We start from the raw sequence: 27,936 nt of genomic DNA, 5'->3' as shown, positions 1-27,936 counted from the left end.
ATGTAATTATGAAGCTATATTTAAGCTTCTTACGCGTCTAGTGTACACTGTGTCACTGGAAAAATTGTGTGAGCTTCACGTTTATTGAGCAAAAGTTCATGATAGCGTAAAGTGAGAATTTAGTGAAACAGCGGAAAACATAAAGCGAGAAAAGGCATTACCTACAAATACTAAAAAATTTGCACACACACACACACAGACACATACGCACACACACACACATAGACACACACACATATACACACAAACGCGCGCACACATGTATGCATTACGAGTTTGCAAAACAAAGTTAACGTCGCTGCCGCCGTCAATTACCACATGTCGTCGAGATCGCTTCGAAGCCAATATAAAGATTTAGTAACATTTCGTCGTTGTACTGGATTGTTTGGCCTGTGAAGCTTGTCCCTTGCGTGAGAGAGAAAACAAATTGAAATAAGTAACAAGTGCAAAATCTAATAGAGTTGAAATAAGTATAAAAAATGTTTTGAAAATTAATTAAAGATTACGAAAGAATTTCACAAGTGGTTTGATGAGCTTTAATATTATTTCAAGTTTGTTACCCAAGTCTTTCGTTTCGTTTAAAAAAAACGAAGCAATTATTTAAGGAAAATTTATTACATAAAAAAATAGTTTAATAATTAATAGCAACGAGAAAAAAACTGCCAAAAAAAAAAAAAATTTATTTAGGAAATTAAGAAAATTATAATTAATACAAAAAAGTATTACCTTCGCATATATGTTAAATTAATAATAATTTTTAGGAAAAAATATCAAAGCTTTTCGTTTTTAAAGCAAAAAGATATGTTCAAATAAGAAAGTGCCAACGCTAAAGCTAACTTTAAAAAAGTGGAATAAAAAATAAAAAACAGCTTAATAAAGAAAGAAGTCCGCCGAAGACAAAGTAAGTAACGAACGTTTGACCAAATGCTTGAAAAATTTTAAATAAATGAGAATATCCAACAGCTAAATGATTACTCATTTAAACAGTACAAATAAAAAAAAAAAATAAAAAAAATTTCTAAGGAAAACAAGTTTGCATACTCGATGCCTTCCAAAGTTCGATTCGATAAAAGATAAACTTAAAGTGATTAATTTCGAATGGAGATGATCGCCAGCATTTTTCGAAAAAAAAAGATTGTTTCGTTACACCCTGGGCGCATACAAATTGCCTATTTATAGTTTTCAAAGATAACGCTGAAGCCAAAGAATGCCCAACATTGCACACATATTCGAACATTTCAATTGAAAACAAATACGTTGCCCCTGGATGGTACGAGCTATTTGCACACCGAAGTTTTGTAGATTATTAGAGAAACATTTTCAAGTGCTCGTTGTCTCGCTTTTATTTTCAAAACTAATTTATGGACTTCAACTAAGAAGATCTTTACGTCCAATCGCTTATTGTCTATATCGTTTTTATGACGATTCTGAATTTTACGACCATCAAGAACGTATGCATTTCGAGGGCAATCTGTTGTGAACCTATGGGCGTTACCAACGAAATGCCAAACTAATATGCGACCACCCTTCAATAAATATTAAAAAGTAGTATTCAGGCTAAGGTTAAATTTTTATTTTTTTTTTTTTTGTTTATTTCGTTTAGGCAAACCTATACCACTTTGTTGCGCCTACAATGTGAATTCGTGTAAATTAACTAATACCATGTACTTGTGAAATGGCTGTCATTAAAAGAATTGAAGAAAGATGTTTCTCTTTTTTCAGACATTGAACAATTCAATGGGTCATAACTGAAAAGTAGATAATATTTCTCTTGCGGAGTAACTGGAATCTTGACCACTGACACATTATCCTCTTCACAAATTGTATGTAATCAAGAATTGCTTCATATTCACCACTTGTCGGATAGGGTTCATTAAACACATATCGCCATATGGGATCGAGAAAGACTTACGATAGATCGATCCATCTTTCTTTATCGTTTTGCAACTTTTTATTCTTTACTGATAATGGAAAACTAGTTCTCTATACTTTCGGCGCAAGCTACGCAATTGTTTCTCTAGATAATATTTCGAATCGCGTTCGGTAATTTAAACATCTTCATTTCAGTGAATTTCTTAATCCACTTAAAAACATTGTCAGCAATATTTTTAATAAGATTTGCTTGTTGCTAATCAAATCCTTTTCAATGTAATGTTGTGATATGCACTCAAATATGCGCCCCGAATTCCCAACAACAACTTTAATGCGCTTTAAAAGCACTCATAGAACTTTATATTACGTTCGCAGTTATTTAAGTACATTATAATTTTTCGAACGTTAAAATGTTTTTAATGCGGAATTTGTTTTGTAGGATTTGTAGGATTTTGTAGTTGTATTACAAAACAGGACGTTTTCAATAGCACTTGAAAAAAAAATTGGACTTTTAAAGAATATATCACTGATGATCTACATGATACAGACTTTGAATTACTTATTAAAGTTAATTAATGAATGAATTGATCACGCTGTCATAAGACTTACGATATTTGCAGTCAAATATGATCTTACGATATTCAAAAATTTCGATATCTTGAAATTCTAGTATTGCGATATTTCGGAATTTTTTTGATACTTCAATGCTTCAATGTGATGAGCTGATATGCTGCTTCTTCTGCACTCCAATATTTCGATGTAGAAATATTTCGATGGCATCGTGTTCAGATAATCAGACGGTCTGTTCTTTACCGATATCACGAAGTGTGATGATATAACGGTAAAGTTACATTCCAAAATTAATTCGATTAATTCATTAAAATAAAGGCGAGGAGTTGAAACCTAACAATAAAATACCTAGCGAGGATGCTAATGTGCGGCTTTGTGCTAGACTGAAAGTCAACGCAATATAGTTCGAAACGTTAAAAAACAAATGTAAATTTACGTAGAAGCTAAAAGAATTTGGGGAAAAAGCCGTGAGCTCCACTTCCGTTTGATGAATAACCCAAAGGCGTTATCGAAATGATTTGGTACTTGACTTACTTCTAACTTCCGTATGCGATGTTTTTGTGTGAATAAATATGTATTTTTTCTAACACTGCTGGACGACTGAAGGTCGACGTAAACGCTGACGACTTCTAATTTATTACCTATCGAAAGAAAGACGGCTTTTAAGTTCAAGCAAAGTGCAAAACTCATTTAAACTTTTTTTTATTATAAAACTGGAAGCAAGAGCATAAAAAAATTACTTTGTACTATAATAAGTATAGTATAAGATTAATCTAAAAGTGAACTCATTCAGTGTGCAAATGGGTTTGTTTTCAGTTAATTTATTTGTTTTTGACGCGACGGGGGTGCTTGTGATAGGTTTTCTTGTTGCAGTTGCCCTATGTTTTGTTTAGACGACGCAGAAATGAATTGTTTCACATTGCATCCAGTTGAGGTTTACCGTTAGATTGTGAAACAATTCAGACTAAGTTTTTCTGATAAAACTCGCAATTGCGCTACAACCATTCAACGCTTGTTATAGCTGTTCTGGTAAATGATAGCTTAAAAGCTTGTTGAAAAAAAATTGCAGTTCCCTCCTCACAACAGGATAGCAATGCACGAAATGAGAAGAACTCTGCTGTCGGGTAAACGGGAAAGTCGATTTTGTATAAAACTTATCGATTACTTATCCGCCTAAATGGCCGAACAGGCAAAGGATCTCCACTAACAAGTTTCTTTTAATAGTTACCTGCAAATTTCGAAATTATTTTCAACGAACTTCCACTTATTTTTCTGTTTCCAATTATCCCATATAACTATTTAGTTCACTTAAGAACTCGCACCGTGAAATGTTGAAATTTCTTTGATTTCTCCCTGCTGGCTGTCTTTTCTTTGGTTGCAGTTTTGTTTGACAAAGAATTGCCTTCAAAATATGATAGCACCAGACGCGTTTCTGAAGTAGACGCGGTTTTTTCAAAGCGGAAGCGTTTTCTGTTAAAGTGGACGCAGTTCTGTCAAAGTGGACAAATTTGTATGGCCCTTCATTTATATGCTAATTGGAAGAAAAGTTAAAGAGAGAATTATGGAGAGAAATCTACAATACTATCATCAGCACTGCTCTTCTTATAAACCTCAATTAATTCCATGTCTAAATCCAACAAATATTGAGAAAATCAAGATTAAAATATTTTCGAGAATTCGCCTCGGCCATACATCCTTCCCCAATCTACAATTGTGAACAAATTCTGACTATAAAACACCATCCTTGCGGCTGCCTTAACTTAACCGTAGTGAGAATGTTGCATCGCTCCTTAATGAGTATGTCACATCACTCCTTGTAATTTTACATTAAGGAAATATCTCAATTCCTAGTTAGACAGTGTACGGCCGGCTAACTACAGCTTATATCTAATCAAAATTTCCTTTTATTTGAAGACTTTTTCAATGCATTAAATGATTGCAATGCCAGATGATGAACGCAATGCGTAGTGATGTTTTTCAAGTATTTGTAAACTTAAGATAATTTTATTCAAATTTATTACTTACAGAGTTATCTCAAAATTATTTTTGTAAGCTACTAAAAGTTTACAAAACTGTATTTGTAATCAATTTGTTTAATAATACCAATACTTTGAGTTTAACTTACCACTAGAGTGATTGTTCGGATTGTTCGTACGAAAAGTTCTTTATAAGGCCGCAGTAGGACATATACTGTTGCGTAAAACTCGCCCTTTAAGTCTAACTCACTGAAGTAGGCTCTCGTCGCGGGATTTTGCTTTTATAAGACCATAGACTTATTTACAGAATCTAGAGGTTTAACATTTCGCAATCCTTCGACACAATTCAGTTCACACAAGCTCGCTTGATCAACTCTACTATCGTGAGCAAATTTCATATACAAAAGATTCGGGTTTTCCATAATTAGTCGACAACAATGTATCGGTACGTGGAAAATGCCAAAAATCGGTCACGTCCAGGCTTTATTGTAAAGTATCAAGAACGAATACTTCCGGTTTGGTTGGGCGTTTTTTAAAGCAAAGGCGGTGGATGTAAAACCGCAAGCTCTGTCGATCGGTAGCGCCGTTCGCATTTCAAAAGTGCGAATGTAACCTCGTCTGTTAACGACGTTCTGACAATTCTCGGCGAACGGTTTTCAACTTACGTTTTCGCTTTCATTTCAAACGACATATGGTGGTGTGTTCATGAGATGTTGCTATTCATGAATCCCGTTCCATTTTCCGCATGCATTACACGTATAGGTGTATATGTTATGTCTAAGAGAAACATATATGCATTTTCCGATGACATAATTCCCCAAAATTTATTTGTATAAGTAAGTGTAAGCAAGTTAATAGTAAACAAGTATGTGGTTGAAGTCGGATTAAATTATGTCGCGACATAGTGGCCAAAAAAATACTCAGGAATGAAAACCTACGATATAAGTTGAGTTTATGCGCATAACGTGTGCTAGTGACCATGTGAAAATATGAAACATAAGAGCGGCAAAGTAGATATAACAACAATTCTCCTCGGTGCGTAAAGCAGACAAAACAGACTCTTGTAAAACCTGCAAACTGTATAGAAACCGGCATGGAAGCAAAACCTGTTGTAATTATTACTATTTCTTACTTAACATGCATGCTGTATGAAGAGAAAATTGAAGCTTAATAGAGCTCGTTGCACGCTCAGTGTATCTAAGTGTTCACCTGAAATGCGAGTGTATACGGTAGACTAGGCAAATAATTATATATTTTAGTGACTGGTGTAGCAACTTTTTTATACTCACCGCCTAAGGACGCGGGTATAAAAAGTTCATGGGTGCTTTTGTAACGGTCAGATAAAACGTCATAGACTCGGAAAGGTCTATAACATAGGTGTATATATTGATTGGTATGAAACTTTTAATCGATTTTCTTATTCAACTTCCCATCCCCATCTACTCGGAACACTTTAGATCACGAAGCTTGAGCTGGGAAAGTAAATCTTGGCCTTATATTTCCTTATTCGGCAGTCGCCTGATAATCTTCAAAGGACGCACGATCTGTATACAATCAGCAAATACGTCATTTTTAGTTGTAACTAGTGAGGGGTATCTAAATCTAAAATTTGAAACGCGCTTTCCACGGCCATTTAAGGGTTTATCCGTTTACTTCAAGACAATTTCATACAATGTACACGTTCGCCGCGAGACGACTATAACTTCCTCACTCGTTTTATTTGCAGTTTATACGATGGATATGTTAAACGAGATTGCATGTAACTAGCCAGCGGTAGCAACAGGCAGCAGCTGACGTCGATTACAACACAGGGATTGCTTGAGCGCAAGTGCTTTTGTATTGACAACAGAAGAATTATTATGTACATTATAATATTAGCACACACTGGGTTAATATACATTTTTACTGACAATCTCAATAATGCAATGAATAAAAACAATTTGTAGATATCGTATAAAAATGAAAAGTTGATCAGCTTTTTAAGAAAAAATCACTCTGGACTTTGTTTTGTTTTAGCGTTAAAATAAATATTTGAATATAAAAAAATTATTAATGTCGTAAAAAGCTCTAAAATTAATTTATTTTAAACGTTATTCATTCTTAATTACTATATTGGAAAGTAAATGGCTCGCGACAGTATGTGCTAAGATACCGCCGCAAATACCGAATATTAGGTTAGATGCGAGAGTATACAAAAGTTGACAAGTCAGTTCCTTTCGAAGCAAAAAATGCGATCGTTTGCTCTTAGAAATTGAACGCATTGAAAGCTTGCCATCTGAAAGATTACGATCGTTGGTTGTTGCAGGGTTATTCGTATTTACAACAACTTTCCGGATAAATATGAAAGAACCATTGACGGCCCCGAACTATTCTCCTTAGTTTTGCTATACGCACACCGTGCATTTACTAGGCCATCCATTGGAAAAGCAATCAAAATCAAAATCGCTGTAAAGCATTTATTTATGTTCGTTTTGTATCATGTTAGCGCACAGGACTGGTAAAGCCTCACAAGGCTCGTCAAATTTTTTTATTAATCCAAACTTATTTTTATGATTTTCAACTGGTTTTGAACTTGGAAGCTATATTATATAAGTTGATGTATGTTCGAGACTTACCATAAAACCAATCGTATCTTCTTTACGTCTTTTTCTTTATTTAATTTACTCTATTTTATTTAAGAGGTATTTATTTAAAAATTAAATGTCATTTTGCATGACATTTACCTTCTATGAGTATTTGAATTCACGCGACTCAATTACAGAAAATTCTTTTACCACATTTTATTGCCTTCTTATGCCTAGCATTGAAGGATGTGAGTTTGTTGGATTTGTTCGCTCGTTTGTAACGCGCGTGAGATTACTCGACTTACCTTGCCTACCTAACACCCATCTTCCTGTTTGCTTGAACTCCCTACAGCCTGGCCAAGATAAGAAAATAAGAAAAGACCTTTGATAACAGTTCAAAACAAATACAGGTCTTCGAATCCTTAGGAACATTGGAGAACCGTTCGGTTTGCTTTTGTGCGAAGGCAATGTAGTCTGACTGCCACTACGCTTTAAAAGAGGCGAGCAAAGTGCCTTTTTTTAATGGATAACATACTGTTTCACAGAGATATTTGTGAGAAATGCTTTAGAAAATTCTACGCGTCTCATTTTTTAAGTTGGATTGAAAGTCCAAAGTGATTTTGCAATTACACCGTGTCGTCGAAACAATCGTCGAATACAAAAAGTAATATTTTTGCGTCTTTAATGATGAATATGCCATATGTGCAAGCAATTAAATGCAATTATTGTGTCTTGACGGCGCGTTTGCATATTTCGATGGGCAAAATGTACATTAAGTCAAAATCGAATATTATATGCACGTTACTGGAACGGCAAGACCTTAACGTAAATTTTATATGAACAGTACAGCATATAATTGTGGAGCTGCGGAGAGAGAGAGAGAGAGAGAGCAAAAATTTGTGTCATTTTATATGAATTTTTAAAGATTTCGAGTTTGTTTAAAAGTTTAAAAACGTATTCGTAAAAATGGACAAAGCGCGGATTAACTCTGCAAAATTTAAGTTTATCGAACTATGCATAGAGTTAGAAATTACAAAATAAATAAGCAAAAGGAACGCCAGAAAAGTTGAGTTTTCTTAAAGGGCATCTGCCTTCAAATTTAATTCTTAGGCACATAACATGAATGAAATGTAATTGAACGATTTGCAGGCGTACCAGGTAAGTTAGGTGCTAATCGAGTTGCAATAAATTATAGTAGTTTCATGGATAAAAATAACAATCAATTAAGTGAATTCAATAAATTAATTAAATTCTGCTAGAAAATAGTATATCGTACAACGTTGTTAGACAGTTCAAGTAAGGTTTAAGAGAAATTTTTTCCATTAAAATAAGTAAAGTAACTTAAAGTAAATAGAATTTTTAAATACGGTAATTATAAATTCATTAAGAAGATTGGTTAATAAATGATTCGTATAATTTGACATTCACTTCTAATCGGTGACAACATAGTAATGTCAGACCAATTAAATGTGTGCTCAATTACTTTCCCTTGCTGCGCCATTTAACTTCTAGAACTATGTATTCTAGATGACAGAATAAACAAATTTTTGAATTCTGTGCGTTTGTTCTAATTGAATATGGGAAGGTCCAAGGTTGTCTAGTTATCGATCGACGAAAATGTTGTTGCCTGCAAAACTTGACGCGGAAAGTTAAGATTCATCAGAAAAACTTTTCAACTTAATTCCGATTTGATTCCGATTTTGAATGTCTGTAGCGATCCGACTGGCTGATCAATTAAGACAAGTTTGAAAATTTTCGAAAACTTTTATTGCATTTTCGTGGTGCCATCATCAAGAATATCATTTCGACATATGCGGTACTAATAATACTACACTGTAGTTGAGAGATTCGATGTGAAATTATTCGACTAAAGTTAAGTGATTGACAAGGCCATAAGGTGTGCAAAAACCCCACAGTATGGAGGGTGAGCTGCCAAAACCGGCCACAAAACGAGCGTAGAGCTTTCTTACTAATAATCGTTAAAATTGAAGGGAAAATTGATAAATGGTTTTATTTTAGCATTCGATAAAAAATTTTATTTCCTGAATACGAAAAATTACTCATTTTTAGGTATTATGTTTAGATCTCCGGCCATACCCAAAATGAGATTATATCTTTTCCTTTCATGAGAAAAAAAGAAAAAAAAAAAATATTGGAGAAAACCTTGACACAAATTGTTTAAAATATTAATTTAACTTTGCTTCATTATGACAAAACGCGTAAAATTTAGACGCGAGCATATAAGGCGACTTATGATTTTTAATATAGTTTGCAAAACCCTTTTATTAATAATAATAATAATAATAATAATATAACAAAATGAGATAATGGTTTGTAACACATTTACGGTTATACTTATTTATATGTAAATGTGTTTAAACATTTAAACATTTACAAATAATACATACATACGTACGCATATGTATGTAGTTAGGTAACTTTAAAGATTTATTACGACTACATGTGTTAATAAGTATTAACACATATGTGCATGAACATAATGAAATATATTTATTTGCTTATAATTATTAGTTTGCTCTTGTTGTGTTTCTGCTTTTAACGCACATGCAATTAATGCTTGCTATTATATATATATATATATATTTTTTTTTTTTTTTTTTTGAGTTAAGATGAAATCGTCAATGTCAATGATTAAGTGCATGAAGTGATGTTTTTACTCCGCTCTCTAGCAGATATGTTCACTTCGTCCTATCATATGCGTTCCGCAAAAATGATTATTTACTTGGGGAACTTTATAATACGCCATAAACCTGCTTTCGTACCTTTTCAAGTCGGCTTGTTTCCATGCGGACCGAAAACCAGGTGGAAAGTCAAATTTAGCAATAAATAATCGCCATTACGTTGGACTCTACGCAGGTCTTCGCTTTCAAAAATCACTTTAAAAACCACCACTGAAATGTAGAGAAGAGGAATGTTTAAGCAAACATTTTATATATTACGATGATTTTAACGACTTTGGAAGGCCAAGCCATATTTCACGAATGCCTTAGCGGTCTTTATAGTGTTTTTGTTTTTTTCTTTAATAAAATATAGGAACTATTTTGGAACCATTTGCGGCTCATGCTGTATTCGGCACAAACTTCTTATAACCTTTCTCTTATTTCACTTTTCATAAATACATATTCACGCTCATTTTAAAATATCGCTGCATAGTGAAATTTCGAAATAAAATACATATATATTCGTTCATATATATCTATACGTATACCTGTGCACATACAACTATACCTGCAAATATGTGATGACTTTGTTTATTTTATCGTTTTCATACATGTTTTTTTATTATATGTCAGACGATGAGCCGTAACATTGACCGTAACTGTAGAGAAATAAACCAAAGTTGCTAAAACACTGCTATCAGCTGAAAAATGATATTCTTATGCTCTAATCTATATCCAAATTCTCAAAGTCATAACCAAATTGTAATTGTTGTAGAATAGTACGAAAAATAAACAAATATATTTTGTTCAGGGAGACAAGAAATTATCCGCTACCTTGTACGTAAGATGTTATATCTATAGACGTAGTTTAACCTTAGTTTAGTAGTAAACGTATCTCTATATGTTATTATAGTTAATGGCAACGCTTAGCCACGTTTCACATACGCTACTAATTAAATTATGCGGTAGACAGTCAGAGCTTCTTGGCATTCAGCACGTCGATTACTAAGACGTAGGATCTACATAGAGATATCGTACAAAACTCCATACTACGTTCGAACAGCGCCTGTGAACATCTTATCATTTTATTACGAGTGGCGGTGATTTTGGTGACCTTCTGATTAAAAAATTCTCTTGAAGGGAAAAAATAATAAACTTGAGCATTGACTTGGAAAGTGTTAAAGCAATTCGTCACCGTTGAAAAGAACAATTTTTCGATGGTTTGTTAACAAAGTTCTTAAAGGAAACAAGAAGAAATGCTGAAAGTTATTCCCTATAATCGAAAGGAGAAGTTGCAAGATCCAACAGATTTCGAAAGGTAATATATTCACATTCGGCGCCCCCTTTGACGCAATACGAACGACTTTTTTATGCTATATGTGATAATGAATCCGATGTGGGTTTATCACTGCACTTCCACATCGAACAGATAATCCCCTCAGATTAAAAGACCTGGTTAAAGTTGCACAAAACTTTCAAGAAAGTAGCCGTAGCCCAGTGCGCTACGTATGGCTGTAATGGAAAAGTTTCGTCAGTTGAAGTTTGAAAAGCTACCTCAGCCGTCGTATTGTTTCCGACCCACGACTGTTACCTGTTTACAAATCTTACGTTGGGGGTTCAAGCCAATGTTTTTGGATGAAATCAACTCTATATAGAGGCCCACAACAAATCTTACTATAGAAAAGCATCGTAATGTTAGAGCGAACGTTCGATTAATGGTGTCGCTCTTGAACGAGGCTATATCCACGAATAAAGGGGAAATTTCCCAAAAAAAAGGTTCTTAAAAGATCCAGGGATTTATAAGTCGGCGCACTACATGACAGCCACTACTTTTTATGTAACTAATTACTTTTGCAATAAAATAAATGAAAGGTGAAATAGACGAGAACAAACAGTTCTGATGAAAGAATCGTCGACCAAAAACTGTTCCTAAACATTAGCACATTCAAAATTTGGAACTTTGCTAACCCATGTAATCAGCTGTTGGATTCTTTATTGTATTTTGCAAAACACGATTTTTTAATGGCGTTTTTCCTTTTTTATTTCTATACTTTCAGCCGCACCAGTAATCTGTCCTTACACATATATACGTTTATTTTACAACGACTGTTAGCTTATGTCAGATATTATTGCATCGCTTTGTATGGTACAAAGTAAGATTTTGGAGTTTGCGTAAAATATTTTCAAACAAAAGTTTTCGCTCCTTTAAAGTATCGTTTGTCTGAGATAAAGGATTGTCCATTCTTCCCCTAGGAACAAAAAGTTCTCCTCAAATATGCTCTTAACAACGTAAGTATTATGATCGTGCGCGAATTTCTAAATTCAATGCTTTTAAAATTTTTTTAAATATTTTTACTCAATTAGTAGAATATAGCGAATAGCCTTCAGTTACTTTCAATAACACATTCTTTCGGTCGAACAATGCGAATGTTGCAGTCGGAAAGATGTACGAGTTTTTCAAACGTCTTTGGCCGCAACGTGTTTCAACATCGTTTAGAATTCGATGCTTGCTCGCAAAAACATAGTTAATATACTTTATTATAACTGCGTGTTATAAGGCGAGCGGGATTCTCTAACCAAATGAAAATTTAGTTAGATTCGTATACACACTGAAGCGTTGCAATAATCGTCGTATGTCAAGCGATGCATTGGAATGAAATTTAAGAGTTTATTGAAATGTAGAGCACTGGTGGCATTGTGGAAAATGATTCGCTTGAAACAACCTGCATGCCGGTGCAAGGGAATTCAAATAGAAAAATCTCGTAGAGTGTGGCAGACTATTCAACAGCGATACCGCAGAGGCTGGGGCATCTGACCAACAATGCACAGTCTCTGCAAATGTTCACCCTTTCGAAGAGCGCTTAATAATGCGGGAAGATTAAGATCCGAACTATTTAAATAAAATAGTGAACAATATTGGGATGTACACTATATGATCAATATTCGGCTGTATATTATACGCCATTTTATTCCTCGTAATTTGATTAAGAAAACATTCATAGCAGGTTTGGTATTTTAGGCACTCGGGTCCTGCTTTGAATGAAAGAGAAAAATGTATTCCACAGCTATCATAGCAGAGATCGTATTCTTCTTAATAGATTCTGGCCGTATTTGAGCAAAATTGCATACAATCCGTGCAGTGCAAAATTTCATTTCTGTGATAGATTTCGTGTTATTTCGTAATTGTGTTTACTCATTTGAATATGTTTGCTATTTCGAATATTTCTCAAATTTGTCCTTTCAACCATTTTGAATTTTTCTTATGCCTTTGTGGGATACTGTATGGTTTTTTAAAGCAACGCATACGAATTTCTTAACGCTTCGGCGTTACTTCTGGAGTCTATTCTTATTGTCTTAATCCATTTTTCGTTTCTTTATTTATATTTGTTTAGTCGAACTACGTGTGTTGTATGATCGATTCTTTTCAGTTTTATTTGTCCATTTATTTGCTATAGGATGCGCTATTACGATTTTTCATAGTAGAATAGATACGTTCTACAAGAATTCTGATCATTGTACTATTCAGAATAGGAAATCCGCGGAGAATTTGTGCTTTTTACGCCTGCTATGATAGCGCATCTGCTCCTCACAACCATTCCCTTATTGCGTTTATATAGTTTTCATTCTTCCTGAAAATGATGAAGGGCCATAAATTTTAATCGTATCGTTAGGTATAAAGGCGAAATTGCTTTTTTCTTCTGTTGTTTTAATTACGTTATCGAACTAAAAAAACCACAATTTCAGCAAATTTGTGATGTTACAAAGGCAGTAAAGTTAAACAAACAATAACAATACAAATCAAGTCAAAATGAAAAGTGGTTACGTCACGTGTATTTTTACGTGTTTTTTTCACTACCTTTGTTGAAAAAAGAGTTATGTTATATCTACCAGACTTTGTCAGGGACTTGTTGAATGCATCAACCTTCCGTATTTAATTGCATCTCAGAAAATTGCCAAGTTATTAATATACATACTTTTTCAAAATTAATAAATTGTGTCATTGATAATTATTAGAAGGATTCATTAAAAGTTTAAAAAAGACGCGAACATTTGCGCGATCCAATTCCAAGTTTATAATAGTATAAATTCTGAAAAAATTTTTTTTAAGCACAATCTTGCACTGACGTCATCAATTTATAATGCGTAAGCATGAAATAGCTTGGAAGGTAGTGCACCAATTTTGATTGCTGTCCATAAATTCCTTACTAACTTTTCTCACTGCTTAAGGCTTTAGGTTTTTATATGGAAATCGAATTGATTATCGGAGAGTTGTTCAAAACGACCGCGAATTCTAGTGTTGATTAAAAATGTGTATTCTATTTTATACTATTGCGTGTGCTTAGGTAATAAATACAAGCAAAAATGGGATATTAGTATAATTTAGAAAAAAACAACGAAAGTTTGATGTACATAGTCTTGTGTCACGCATACGTACTATAGGAATCTGGTCTATTCATCTTTGAAAGAACGTGACGTGTTAGAGCAGTGAAAGAATTCATTTAACTGCCTCTAATTCTTTTACTTTGGATAAAATTGGGCAGAGGCTAGAAAGGGCTAGTGAGTAGTCGTTTTAATATTCCAAAAAAAAAAAATTTAATCTCGCATATCAAGGAAGTGATGCAAGAAAGTTCAGTTTAAAATTTAAACCAAAAATTAGCGATTTGTTTAGTTGCGCGGAAACGAAAGCAGAACGAGTAGGGGATCATTTTTTTCAATTTTTTTGATTTATTATATATATATATATATAATTATATTTAAAGAGAATATAATAATCTTAACGAAACAACATCTTCACTCTTTCTCAGTGGACTTTGTAGAAATTTAAGAAAAAATTACTTAAAAGCAAAACACTGCTGCGTAACAAATTAAGCGCTACGTACTGTACGTTCATCACATTTCAGACACAAAGAGGAACAATAAAGTTATTTTTTTACGTTTATGTTTATGGATTATAAAATTCAACAATGCCGGTATTTGCGTCATACGAATCTCTACATTGCAGCCTATAATATTCAATTCAATTAATTTGCGCGCAAACGTGCTAAAATTTAAAAAATTATTAAAATAAAGCTTTAGAATTAAAGAAAAATGCAAAAGGAAAAAAAACCGAGCATAGGAATAAAATGAAAAAAACTTTTAAAAAATGTAAAATATTTACAAAATGCGTGATTCTCTGTTACGCAATACCTAAGTAAACAGGTTTTCAAAATCCCACTATATTTTTGCAATATAAGCCGAGTTGCAATGGAGCATTAAATTAATGCATATGTACATCGTAAGTGCATATGCCTAACACATTGATATGAGTTTTCAACATCATTTTCGGGGAAACTCGAAATGAAAGAAATGAGTCATGATAGTCGAACTTTGAAGTAGATTAAGTATAATATAAACACACCATGAAAGGGTAGCAGCGATCTACATGATTAGAAGATTTTTATTTGTTAACGTTTTTTGTTAGATTAAACATTATTCTTAAAAAAAAAGTAGATGCTTAACCTTTCGAGTGTAGCTGCAGAAAGTGTTCATTGACTTTTTGATTGAACATTTTTTTGAAATTTCAAATTCTTCTTCGCCCCGGGAAAGACCACATAAATGAAATAAAACCCTACGGACAAGTTGACTGCTTAATGTCTTATCAGTTGATTTATATCTTCTCTGATGCATTAACGGATACCTTTAGAAAATGCTTAAATCCATTTAAAAGCATTTCTCAACAGAAGTACATTAGCGCAGCTTCAGTACAAAAAGACCGTAAAGTGAATATAACGGGTGTCGTCGCTGAGTGGCGTTTTTGGTAGGTTTGCAAGCAAATCGTGCAGCAAAAACCGGAGCAGACTACTGATAGCAATATCTACTGTGAGCAAATAATTTGATTAAAGCGGGCAGAAGGCCATTCAGAATAGATCAAACGCCAAAAATTTAACACACGCGTAGCTTTAATGATCCGGTGAAAACTAATAGCTCCGGCCTTGCCTTTCCGACTATCACCTATTTCGCTTTCTGTCGGGCACTCTGCAGGACACTTCAGTTTCCCGCTCATAAACGCATAGAAACTGTGCAATGAAGGGACACTAGTCTTACCAGGGAAATGATACACGTTTGCCAAGAGAAACGTGCTTGAATTTTGGTTTGAAAAATAAGTACGAGTGGACCAGATCAACTACTCATGCCTATCAAGAATATATATGGGTATGGGCGTTATGGGAAGACATTAAAAATTCATATATGTATACGCTTTGCCTGCTATCTAAGAGGAGTAAAATGTTGTCCATCGAGACCAAAATTAAGTTTGAGCAGTAAAAGTTGCATCCTACGATTTTCTGTACACCTTGTAACCTTGTACTCTGTTTAAAAGCGAACGTGTCTGAATTTTTAATACGCTTGTGCATGCACTTATACACATTTGTTTATACGTGTACGTGTACGTACACTAGCTATAACTATAACTACAACTATATATGTAGATGAATCTTTTGTGTTCTCAGTCAGTCATATCATTGCACAATAAGCATTTATGAAAGTCTTCTATTACCGAAGGTGTAATTTAGAGATGTAATAAAGCAACATATTTATGTCACATTTATGTCTATTAAACGTATAATAATGTGAACAGTGAACGCATATAATTTGAAAAACAAAAACAATGAACTTGAAAAAAAACAAAGTTCATTTTAATATGGAAACTAATCCTAATGCTGCACATTCGCACATTATTGTTTTATTGCAATCGCCAATTGGACGCTGACAGGTAATGCCTGCTTCTAGTCTGAGCCAGGTTCCAACCTATCGACTAATGCCAATATCAGCAGAATTCGAAAATTAGAAACAACGATTTTTTAATTACTTTAGCAAAACTTGCTTTTAAAGCTGAGCATTGAATTGTTTATTTAGTTATTAAAAATGAAAGGAAATAGATTTTGTATTTGCACTTTAAATTATTAAATATTTGTTTACGAAATTTTTAAAGCGTGTTTCATAACATTTTTTTCCCCACGTTTTGTCATGTAATTAAATGTTCTCGACTCTTTAACGATTATAAAATGTTTGGAATTTAACCCTGTCAGCTACTTCGAACTTATCTAGTTTTTAGGGTCAAAGAGCGCATGACACGCAGTCATGCCACTAATGAAACAATTTATAAAATAACCGCCTGTCCGTTAAGATCACTATTACCGCTTTCTGCTATTAAGTGTAAGTGGGATATGTAAATATTAAAATTTCGGACTTTTTGTTACTTAAAGATTTTGGTTTAAGAGCACTTTGAATACGATGCTAGGGTATGTCGTTGAAAAAGAAATGGTTACGTTAAATAAGAACTTAGTGGTTAATAGTAACAACGCAAAGAATGTTTACATTATTCGTTCTAAGAGGCAATGCTACCTCGTGAGTCTATTCTCATCACCCAGTTGACCAGTTGGAGGCGACAGAGGTCTTTTTGTGGCTCACAAAACTACTTAACGGAAGTTACTCGAAACTGTCACTACTTAAAATTTTAATCTCGTTTCGGTTGAAATTATATTTTTCCAACTGATCGCATTTGTCGCAGTTGTTAAGTAATTGACGTCGAATTTAGACAGCCACAGCGGAAGTAAGATTTGCTAGGCAAGCGAACCGGTTGGCTATTTTTATTCGCTTTTGTAGCCGATCTTTGATATTTAGACGATAGTCGAGGAAAATATTTTTAACCAAAAATCCAAAAAATTATTATTTTCGAATGTGGCTTCTTGGTACGCCACAGCACGGTTCAGGACGTACCATGACCCTTTGTGCGCCGATATTAGGTGAGCAGTCAGCCCTTTCATTACCCTCATTGCCCAAATATCTGAACGTTGAAATTAGGTGCACATCATTGTGCCTGCCTAGCTCATTCAGTATTTCAAGATACTCCAATCCCAGCCTGGCTGGCGGCTTGGCTTGGCTTTCTCCTGCACTGCCTTCTTAAGCATTCAGATAAACATGCGGTGATTGCGGAGACTTGTGCTTGGAATATGGAGGGACTATGGCCCATTTCTGTGGGCTTCTGGAAACCTCTACGAGTAAGTGGCCGCTTGGAGCAAAATTTAAGAAAAAAACCCATAGTTTCGTAGCATTATTCGTCACAACAAATAATGTGTGTCCTTTTCCTTCTTGTGTACTTTGAAATCTGAAATGGTTTTTTCTTTTTTCTTTTATAGACACACACATTTAATTGATTTATAAACACTTGCTTTCACTAGTTAAGGCAGGCAAAGTATGGCACAAACAATAAAATAGTGTCTTAACGATATGCAGGAAACTGGCTATGTATACGTTCATAATTTAAGTTAAACTGCTTCCATTGTATTAGGCAAACAATGTGTCGCAATAGTCATTTACTACGTTAAACACGCAAATTATGAGTTAGTCTAACTAACGGAAAATTTTCAGCAAATTTCTGTTGCTTAACTTATTACTTATGCTTTATATTTTTTCTACTTTAACAATTGCTTTATATGTTATATTATGAACGTACGAATTCTGTTAAATGCATACATTTTCAAATCAAAAAAAAAAAAATTCCACTCAGTTACAAAAGCATTGGGTAATGAATCATATAAAACACAAGACTGCTAATGAAAAAACAAATTGTTCTGCTCGCATTAGCATGAGTAGATATAACTGACCCACCGTAATAGTCATCGGCGAAGTTTGTGATAGACTTTGAACGGGTTCTTTCTTTTGCGAGTTATTTACAATCCAAATCCTGAAGCTGTTTGTAGGCAATTATTCAGAGGATCAGGGGAAAGTAACTTGGGATTTTAGATTTTGTTTGCTTTAATTAATGATATATATATGAATCCAGATTTAAGTTCCGAATTTTTATAGCGGAAAAGAGAGATTTCATTTTTATAAATGTGATGCTAAAATCTCAGCCTATTGCTTCAACGAATGTATATCCCTTGAGACAAATAGTGCGGCTCAAGACAACTTCTATGTCTTCTAAAAATTCTTCACCTGATTCATTTCTTCACTCGCTGTGGTATTTTCAAGAACACCGGCATCGGCAAATTTTCATGCCGACATACAAGCCTTGTGATTCCTTGAGTTCCTACAAATCGTGAGAACGATGTTGTCATTTTTTATAGCACTTTTTAAAGAATTCATAGCACTTTTTGAAAAAGAAGTAAGGCCTCGGTTTTGCAGTTAACTCTGAACAGATATAACATATATAGAAGATATAACAGATATTCGTTTTCGTAATAAAAACAAAACACAAACGTTTGCGGATCTACAGCAGGAAGCATTCATATATTAGTCATGTCAGAACTCTTAATGTGCCGAGGTGGTAGAACAGAAACAGCGCCATTTTATAAATTCGAACATGAATCAGCGGTATTCTTGCCAAACACCCATGTCCTTGAATTTGAATTTATGAACTGAGGATCATATGTAGGAATTTCTTGTTTTCAAAATTTACATCTAATTAAATCAAGCAATGGCCGCTCAACAAACATGGAGCCTTTTCAAAGGTTTTGGTAGGCGGAGGCTGTTGCATCGCAAGAAAATTGATATCGACAGATAAAGATTGATCTCATTATCGAGTCGAGTTGGCTAAACCATGACTTACATAAGAATATCTTTCACATTCAAATCGAAGCAATCTGATGATAATAAATAAATATTACAATTTAATACTATAACGTCCAACAGAATTCAACAGTGGTACATTAATGCAATGCTAGAGCTTTATATATGTGCACATGTACACATACAGATATATTATTTATAGATACAAAGTAGCAGTGTCGTTTTTATTGACATTATTTATCAATATTAGGAAAACGAAATGAGAAATTCATATGCAAAAATATGTACGGACATGACGAATAAGTTGTTGTTATTGCGCGTATGAGTGTTTTTATTAAGAAATCCGCATTAATGTCGGCTAAGCTATTCGATTTGTCTTTGTAAATATGTAAATTTTAAAAACCAAATGTAATATATATGCACATATATCAGTATGTATTTTTCGAGAGATTCGTTAATTTTTTATGAAAATATCATTTCCATGCATCACGGGAATCAGGTCTCCGCTTGTAATTCATGCATAAAGTAGGATTTTCAGTGGAAAGTGCATATACGTATATATTTTTATATGGACTCCAGTTGTCTTTCCTGTCCGATATAATTTTTTTGATTCAGAGGCAAGGCCGAAACTTGTCGCATGCATATCAACTGTAAACGCACGCAAAGACATATGTGAATAACGGCAAAAAAGTCTAAGCGATCATGCGAGATAAAGAAAAACTCTGAAGCATTTCTCGTAAGGGAGCGTTGCGACGAACATTATACCGATCGAATCCCATAGTGCTCTAAGGCAAAACGCCGCGCTTGCTATTGAAGTAAGTATAGTTCACATACCTCACTTGCTCCCAAACTAACAGTTGGTTGACCGAACACGATTACGTTAAAATTATTTCAAATATTTACCAATCTTAGAGATAATATATATGTGTGCGCGACAGTTCAGGCGTGTCTGTGCGATTGTGATATATTTTATTCGCTGCGTGTTAATGATTTAATTGCTTCTTGTGCCTTGTATTGTGTTGCGCTGTTAACGCGCTACATTTGATTTCGGTAATGCACTGCTATAACCTCGAATTAAATCTTTAAACCTGTTTCAGACCAATGTATTTTTACGATAATGTTTCAATTTTTTGTTTTTTTCTTTTGAGTCCAAAGTGATTATTGAAAAAAAGCGTTAGCATCTCTTGAAGCGTTCTCAACCAATGCTAATTAGTTAATCAGTTTTAACTGAACCGAGGAAACTAGGTCCCTGTGGTTGCATAGCTTTTCCGCACGCGTGTCTCCATCGATCATGAGCATTGCTATCTCTCTAGCTCCTAGCTCAACCTGCTACTGACATTCTTTGTTGGTTACAAAGTTGATGCTTGTCATAAAAACATCTTCGGTTCTATTGCAGATGTTGAAAGATGTAGGTCTACTGACAAACATCATCGACGTGCGTCAAACTAGTTTGGCATTATCAAAAGATAAAAAAAAAAGAAGACATTTTTGATATAACTTTGGACTTAAAGTAATTGAGTATCAAAAATTCGTGAAAAATTAAATAATAATTTATTATTTGTTTCTTTATTTAGTTTTTGTGGATTTCATATAAATTACAAAACAAAGATTCTTCTTGGAAATTATTAATCAATCGAAATCGATTTTATTGTTTTCAGTCTTCCTGACTTTCCAATGACCACAAATAATGACAGCGGCACACAACAATGGGAAAGGCATTCCCAGCCAGCCGTTTCAATGCGACATGCTCATAAGTCGTACGGGAAGAAGAAGAAAGCAATTCACGTTTTAAATAACTTGGATATGACCGTAGCAAAAGGGACAATGTAAGTAATTTAATTTAAGATGCAATGCTGCCTAAATGCGTCATTACTTATTGTGCACCTCAATATTTATTTTAGTAAAATTCCCTTCTGTACCAAAAAATTATATTTTAGTTAAACTTGCCTTAAGCTGAAGTTTATTGATAAACCAGTTCAGTTTTACGTTCCTTAACCATAATGGAAAATTTCCTCTCATGACGTAGCGTTTTTATGTGTTTTGCATTGAGTAAAATGTAAATGTAACTATAAATATGATTTGGAGATGGTTTCAAGTGATGCCGATAACTACAAGCATTTAACAAGTATGCGTGTGCATGTATACCCGAAAGAATGAAAGAACCTGTTTTCAGATAATTACTTTAGCAATTGTTAAGTAAGGTCAGAGGGTATTTTTCACTTATTAATAAAGTGCTTAATCAAATGAAAAGTATTTAGTCTATAAAAATCTCATTATTAAGCACTAAAGTTATTTACATTAGAAGGAATTTGTGTATGGATGAAACAACTAGAGGCGGGCGGATAAGTGAACAAAACATTTTACAGAATATTAAAGGGCAACTTATTGAAATCAATAAAAATGACGCTGTTTCCTGCAGTAAAAGATTTTTATTGACTAGTATTGATACGGAACACACTATTGAAATTGCTTTTGAAAAGCGAAAGTTTACATGCAACAGGTATATTAATAGTCTATGGGCTATGCTTACTAGAATTATTCTTACAAAAATAATCCAATAATTGTTAAAAACCTATAACCCAGAGTAGGGTTGAAGACTCGCCTATTTTTGAATACATCACATTAAGTTCATTGACGCATGAACGGCTGCTACATGCCAAGACCAATTAAAATGGGTTTGAAAGGCACTTTTTCGCCATCTTTTAGTATGTGCTTTAAACTTTTGTATGTACAAGTATCGTCATATCAAAGTCAAGCAGTTTATGTAATATACTCCTTCATGGGATGAAGAAAGCTCTTGAGCTTTGTTTTATATAAGTATTTTTACGGGCAAATCCTTCTTTTTAGCCGACACACAGACGCGATTGCTCGCTTTTTAACAGAGCCGTCCGCTCTTAGAAAAATTTACTTGAGGGGTCTTTAGCGTCATTGCTAGAGTTCTTAGTTTAATCATGCTCGCTTCTCTACCTCTGCCTATAATCTTTATTGGAAAATCGAAATTATCGGCAGGGGTTTGAAAAATATTGAAATCGCAATCGTGTAATTTAAACGTCGTTAGTTCATCAAAGCAATGAATCAATGAATTAAATAATTATTAAGGTCACGTACGAATGCAAGTTTTTCAGAAATCGCAAATATTTTGTTTGCTCTTTTTATTTTTACATCGGATTAAAATGAATTTTAAATTAAAAAAATGCTTGATTATCACACGGATATCTCTCAACTCTCAGAAGAGAGCCAAGCGACGAACAAAATGTATGGAGATATACTGATATCTCTGCGTTGTACATACAGGTTTCAATAATTTGAAAAAGTGCAAAGGTGATCAGACATGCGAAGGTAATTAGAGCGATTATCTACTCAGAGTAGTTTTAAATATTAAGAAATCAAAATAATTGCATATAACTGCACCTGTAATTATAATAAGTAAACTTACATGTACATACATAAACTAATTGCGGTTGAAGTAAAAACTTATTCCATTATAATTTTTCGCTCTTGAACATGTCGTTACTGTTGTTGTTTTTTGTAAATCAATGAAAGCAAGTACAGTTTTGCTTCTGAATAGTTTCAAGAGGGATGCAATATGATATGTATGTGTTTGTTGCATTTAATTTGCAGTTACGGCCTACTGGGTGCATCTGGTTGTGGAAAGACTACTCTGCTGTCGTGCATTGTTGGACGGCGACGTTTGGAAGCGGGAGAAATTTTTGTGTTGGGGGGTAAGCCGGGTAGCCGGCAATCTGGTGTACCGGGCAAAAGGGTGGGTTATATGCCGCAAGAAATTGCCTTGTATGAGGAGTTTACCATTAGAGAGACTATGCTATACTTCGGTTGGATTTTCGCTATGAGCACAAGAGAAATCGAGGAACGTCTACAATTTTTGCTGAATTTTTTGGACCTACCCTCTTCAAAACGTCTAGTGAAAAATCTTAGTGGTGGCCAACAGAGGCGTGTATCGTTCGCTGTTGCCCTCTTGCATGATCCGGAGTTGTTGATTTTAGATGAGCCTACGGTGGGAGTGGATCCTTTGCTGAGGCAAAGTATATGGAACCATCTAGTACATATAACAAAATCAGGTCAAAAAACAGTTATAATCACAACACACTACATCGAAGAAGCACGGCAAGCGCACACGGTGAGAGATAGAAATACATTCTTCATTTTCAATACGTTTATCATAATTTTTTATTAATTTCAGATTGGGTTGATGCGTTCAGGTCGGTTATTAGCTGAGGATTCTCCTAGCGCTTTATTGTCCGCTTATAAGTGTAATAGCCTCGAGGAGGTATTTCTCAAGCTATCGCGTCTACAGTCTAACAAAATTATAATGGCTCAAGTACAGTTCAAGTAAGTTTCCCCAGGCGCACACGAGTACATTTTACAAATTTCGTCTTTCATATTCATTGCCAGAGAATTTATGTCCTTCCGTCTGTCTCTGCTTGATATTCCTCAGTTGCCAAATATGCATTCATTTTTCACTTACGCTCTTATTCGATTTCTAAAAAGCAACTATAAATATATGAAGTATAAGAGCATATCTAAAGGGGCGCTGAAAAAAAAAATTGATGGGAAATGTTCTCCAGGGTTTGCCCTGAGGCGAATATAGAATTTGTAATGGTTTCACTCGAAAAATTCAAAGAAAAAAAAAAACGAAGCAAATAAAAGTCATTTTTAATTATCATTGCATGCACCAACTTACACACATGATTTATAAATGTAAAACTAAAATAAACATTTTGTTTTTTACTTTTATTTTTTGCAACTTTGTTGATTTTATTTTCCGTAAACAAACAAAAAAAAAAAAAAAACTTCATATATAAAAACACATCTCTCTTCAACATCACTACTACAAAATGGAACACAACTCATCTACTTCTCTATTATAATTGGTAAAAATTTGTTGTATGAAATATGAAAAAATACTTCTTTCCTAATACTCTTGTGTGGTCTGTGCCTGCTTGGAATCACACAATTTCACTTCATCCGCATAACTGTGTATATGTGTAACTATCATCTGTTAAATCTGTGACTTTTTGTCTGTATCTGTCTACTGAGTGCTGCGCACCTCTATTGCACTTATATAACGGCAAACAACTAACAGTAATAATATTTCATTTCATGCCTTGGGTTTCGGCAGTAAAATTGATACACCTAGTTCCAGTCGAGAAGAAGGAGTGGTCGGACTCAATTTCCAAAGTAAAGAGAATCTTATTGAATCTACTGGATCTGTGTTTACGGTTTGTTATCATCAATCAATTTTATTATATGTAAAATGTTTTTGTTAACCTTGTCCTACGATTCCTTTATATAAAAATGAAAACGCATAGCAAAAAACGTCAGCAAGATGATTACTTAGCATCTATTCCAGAGTATACAAAGCAGATTTACGATAACTGAATGTTGTTGCTTTCCAGAGCAGTTGAGTCTGAACCGTCGACATAATGGCGATAGAACAAAATCCAAGTTAGGCAGATGTCGGTAAACACCACAGATATTAAGCCGCATTTTACACGATTAGGAGAAGTTAGAATTAGTTATATAATTATAAAAATTTCTTCTGTAGCTATTCTTCAGCCTCGATTTAAGTAATTTTTCGCAAATTCTCCTACAATCAAAACATTCATTATTACGAATATTTCAACGATACGTTCAATTATCGCCAGACATTTTCCAAAACATGGACACACGGACGGAGTCTATCTTTTTGTTATTTTCATGCAAAGTGAAACCTATACTCTGGCTTTAAACTATAGATGTAGTCTTTAGGTTATCGTAAGCGTAGTTTTAGGAAAAAATACTAATCAAATTTTTAATACTAGTTTATCCACATACTTATGAGGCCGCTTTTGCGCAGTCTAGTTATTGATGAAAATTATTTTCGTTATTTTCTGTATGACATACCATAGAAGGTCCTTTATAGACTTGAAATCGAACTCGACGCTTATCTTACAAATCCATTTTTATAATTTTGCTCATTGTTTGCTCCACATTAGTTAATGCAAGAACCTTACGACCCGCCTCCGCCAAGCAAGCGTCCCAAAGAAGAGAGGAATGTGGAAGAATGGTATCAAAGAGTTAGCAAAGTAAGTGTACAATATACTATCCCGGCCGATTTCCGATACCATCAATATTTGATTGCAGTTGACATCGTCGGGTAAAATCAGGGCGCTCATAACCAAAAATTTGTTACGCATGTGGCGTAATGTAGGCGTAATACTTTTCATATTTGTTTTGCCCGTCATCCAGGTAATATTGTTCTGTTTAGCCATTGGCCGCGATCCGACAAATTTAAACTTGGCCATTGTTAATGGAGAAATGAACGATACGGTAACATTAAATTTGCAAAATCTAAACATACAAATATTTTTTTAATAGCCAATTGCATACGTTAGGAAACTTGTCAATGGAATGATGGCTGTCACTTCACCAACCTGGGTTGCCGATATTTAAGTCATCTGAATAAGACTGTAATCAAAAACTTTTATGCGGATGTGGAAGAAGCGAAAGATGCAGTACGAAAAGGGAATGCTTGGGGTGCTATCTATATAACAGACAATTTTACTGATGCTTTTACCGCGAGGGCAGCCTTAGGTAGTTGTCTAAGTTATTCCACCTTATTTTTTTCATCTAATTGCGTTTATTCTGAAAGGTCGCGACGCTGACGAGGAGACTATAGATCAATCTGAAATTAAAGTTTGGCTAGACATGTCGAATCAACAAGTCGGTGTTATGCTAAATCGTGACATACAATTTGCATTCCGCGATTTTGCAATGATTCTCCTCGAGCAATGCGGTAACAATCCTAAATTGGGCGACTTGCCGATACAGTTTAAAGAGCCCATTTATGGTACTATGGAACCTAGATTTACCGACTTTGTAGCGCCGGGTGTCATAATAACGTAAGTTAGCTGTTTAGAAGCTTATCGAATGTAATCGCAATTTTCTTCATCATGACTATTTACAGTATCGTCTTCTTTTTGGCTGTCGCATTGACGTCGTCTGCTTTAATCATTGAACGCACTGAGGTGAGAACAGCTTTTCTTAATTGCAACTTCATCGTTCATTTATCTTTTACTGATGATTAATTATTCAATCTTAGTGGAGTCCTTGCTATTTATAGCAGACATTATAAAATACCCATCTATGCGAGTTTGTTTTATCTGCGATATTGACATTTATTCGCGAGACATTGATTTATTTTAAAAATCGTTCTTCACGAGACGATCAGTTTATTTTTAGTGCAATCATTGTTTCTCTTTTTTACAGGGACTGTTCGATCGTTCATGGGTAGCCGGTGTAACACCCGGTGAAATTTTATTCTCCCATATCGTGACTCAATTCATTGTGATGTGCGGCCAAACGGCGTTGGTGCTAATATTTATGTTATGCGTTTTCGGTGTTGAAAACAAAGGCAATCTCGCCTGGGTCATCTTATTAACATTGCTGCAGGGCTTGTGTGGAATGTGTTTTGGTTTTTTCATATCATCTGTTTGTGATTTGGAACGGACTGCCATCCAATTGGCACTAGGATCATTTTATCCTACGCTTCTCTTGTCGGGTGTCATATGGCCCATTGAGGGTATGCCCCTGGTATTAAGGTGAATCCTATATTGTCGCTATATGTTCTTTAATAATAAAAGCGTTGCATTTTTTCAGATATATATCTTATTGTTTACCTTTAACTCTTGCGACGTCATCACTACGTTCGATACTGACGCGTGGATGGGGTGTGATGGCAACGCAAGTTTATATGGGCTTTTTAAGTACTCTAGCATGGATTTTGGGTTTCCTTATAATGACCTTAGTGGCAATGCGTTCTCGACAAGGTTAAGGAGTTCATAATCTCCCTCCTGAATTAACATATATTCCAATTAGAAATATAATTCCTGCAAGAGAAGAGAATGCCTTCAGATACTGAGTGCACACACAAATCTTTTTAATTTAGTGTAAGTAGCTTAAGTTAAGAAGTCAAATTTTCATTTTCAGATGATGTAAAAAATACTTATGTATATAGAAAAAGGTGCCTTGTACTTACATTCTATTGTAATTAATTTCCTCTCATATTATAATTGCTTGCCCAATCGTCTTGGGTATCTTTTTTTTTTGTCTTTTTTTGCCTTTGAATATCACATCGCGCCCAATGCGTCACTTACCTTTACACTAATTCCGTAAATTTTTTCTATTTTGCATTTCTAAATGTTTTCCTAAAATGCGAGAGAGAGAAGGGTCTCAAATTTATCCACTATCTTGTCGGCTTACTAGACTGTGATTAATTTGATTTCTTTCTTTTTATCCTTTTCCTTCCGGTTTTAGTTGTTAAGTTTCTCTAAACCTTTGATATAAATGTTTCTTATTATAAGTATTTTAGCAATAATTATTTGTACGGGGGATTCATTAGCGTAATACGTCGTGTGATTTTTTATAACTTTGCGAAAATTGATTTTCTATCTTTAGAGCGTATCTTTAAATTGTCATTAATTCATTATGGATATTGTGTACATATTTTTACTATGAGTAGTGTACTCATACTTTTGTTTTCCAAATAAAATCGATTAAAAAATGCATTGTGTCAAGTTTGTTTGTTTTCTTTTATACGCCGCAATGCTGAGTTGGTAATAAGTAGAATTTCTCATGCAAATCCCTATAAAAAAGTGGAATGAAATGAGCCGAAGCTGCACAAATATGAAAGTTTGTAAACTAAAGGAACGCAAAGATTACACA

General features: G+C 34.2%; 1 protein-coding gene across 3 annotated transcripts; it reads left to right on the top strand.

Annotated features, from left to right (window-relative positions):
• Positions 1 to 724: 724 nt before the first annotated feature.
• On the top strand, positions 725 to 27,788 carry LOC119634444 (ABC transporter G family member 20-like). Of its 3 annotated transcripts, none has more exons than XM_038028636.1 (13): positions 725 to 901; positions 11,721 to 11,952; positions 20,871 to 21,038; positions 22,834 to 23,350; positions 23,414 to 23,562; positions 24,353 to 24,452; positions 25,209 to 25,298; positions 25,357 to 25,542; positions 25,608 to 25,806; positions 25,865 to 26,114; positions 26,180 to 26,240; positions 26,482 to 26,813; positions 26,872 to 27,788. In XM_038028636.1, the coding sequence occupies exons 2-13, from the start codon at positions 11,939 to 11,941 to the stop codon at positions 27,044 to 27,046; spliced, it is 2,241 nt and encodes a 746-aa protein (XP_037884564.1). In that variant the 5' UTR covers positions 725 to 901; positions 11,721 to 11,938; the 3' UTR covers positions 27,047 to 27,788. The 3 variants fall into 3 exon arrangements, with proteins under 3 accessions (XP_037884564.1, XP_037884562.1, XP_037884563.1); XM_038028634.1 differs by having other exon boundaries at positions 24,317 to 24,452; XM_038028635.1 differs by lacking the exon at positions 11,721 to 11,952 and having other exon boundaries at positions 24,317 to 24,452.
• Positions 27,789 to 27,936: the final 148 nt, after the last annotated feature.

The sequence above is a fragment of the Glossina fuscipes genome, unplaced genomic scaffold, assembly GCF_014805625.2.
Source record: "Glossina fuscipes isolate IAEA_lab_2018 unplaced genomic scaffold, Yale_Gfus_2 3, whole genome shotgun sequence".
In the NCBI taxonomy this organism is placed as follows: Eukaryota; Metazoa; Arthropoda; class Insecta; order Diptera; family Glossinidae; genus Glossina; species Glossina fuscipes.
The sequence above is the reverse complement of the archived record's forward strand: the minus strand, read 5'-3'. Positions and strand labels throughout refer to the sequence as shown.

Bases quoted from the DNA above. Each gene is read 5' to 3' on its own strand.
- LOC119634444 (XM_038028634.1), top strand. The intron at 26,241-26,481 runs GTGAGAACAGCT...TCTTTTTTACAG, and splicing joins TAATCATTGAACGCACTGAG to GGACTGTTCGATCGTTCATG. The intron at 26,814-26,871 runs GTGAATCCTATA...GCATTTTTTCAG, and splicing joins GGTATGCCCCTGGTATTAAG to ATATATATCTTATTGTTTAC.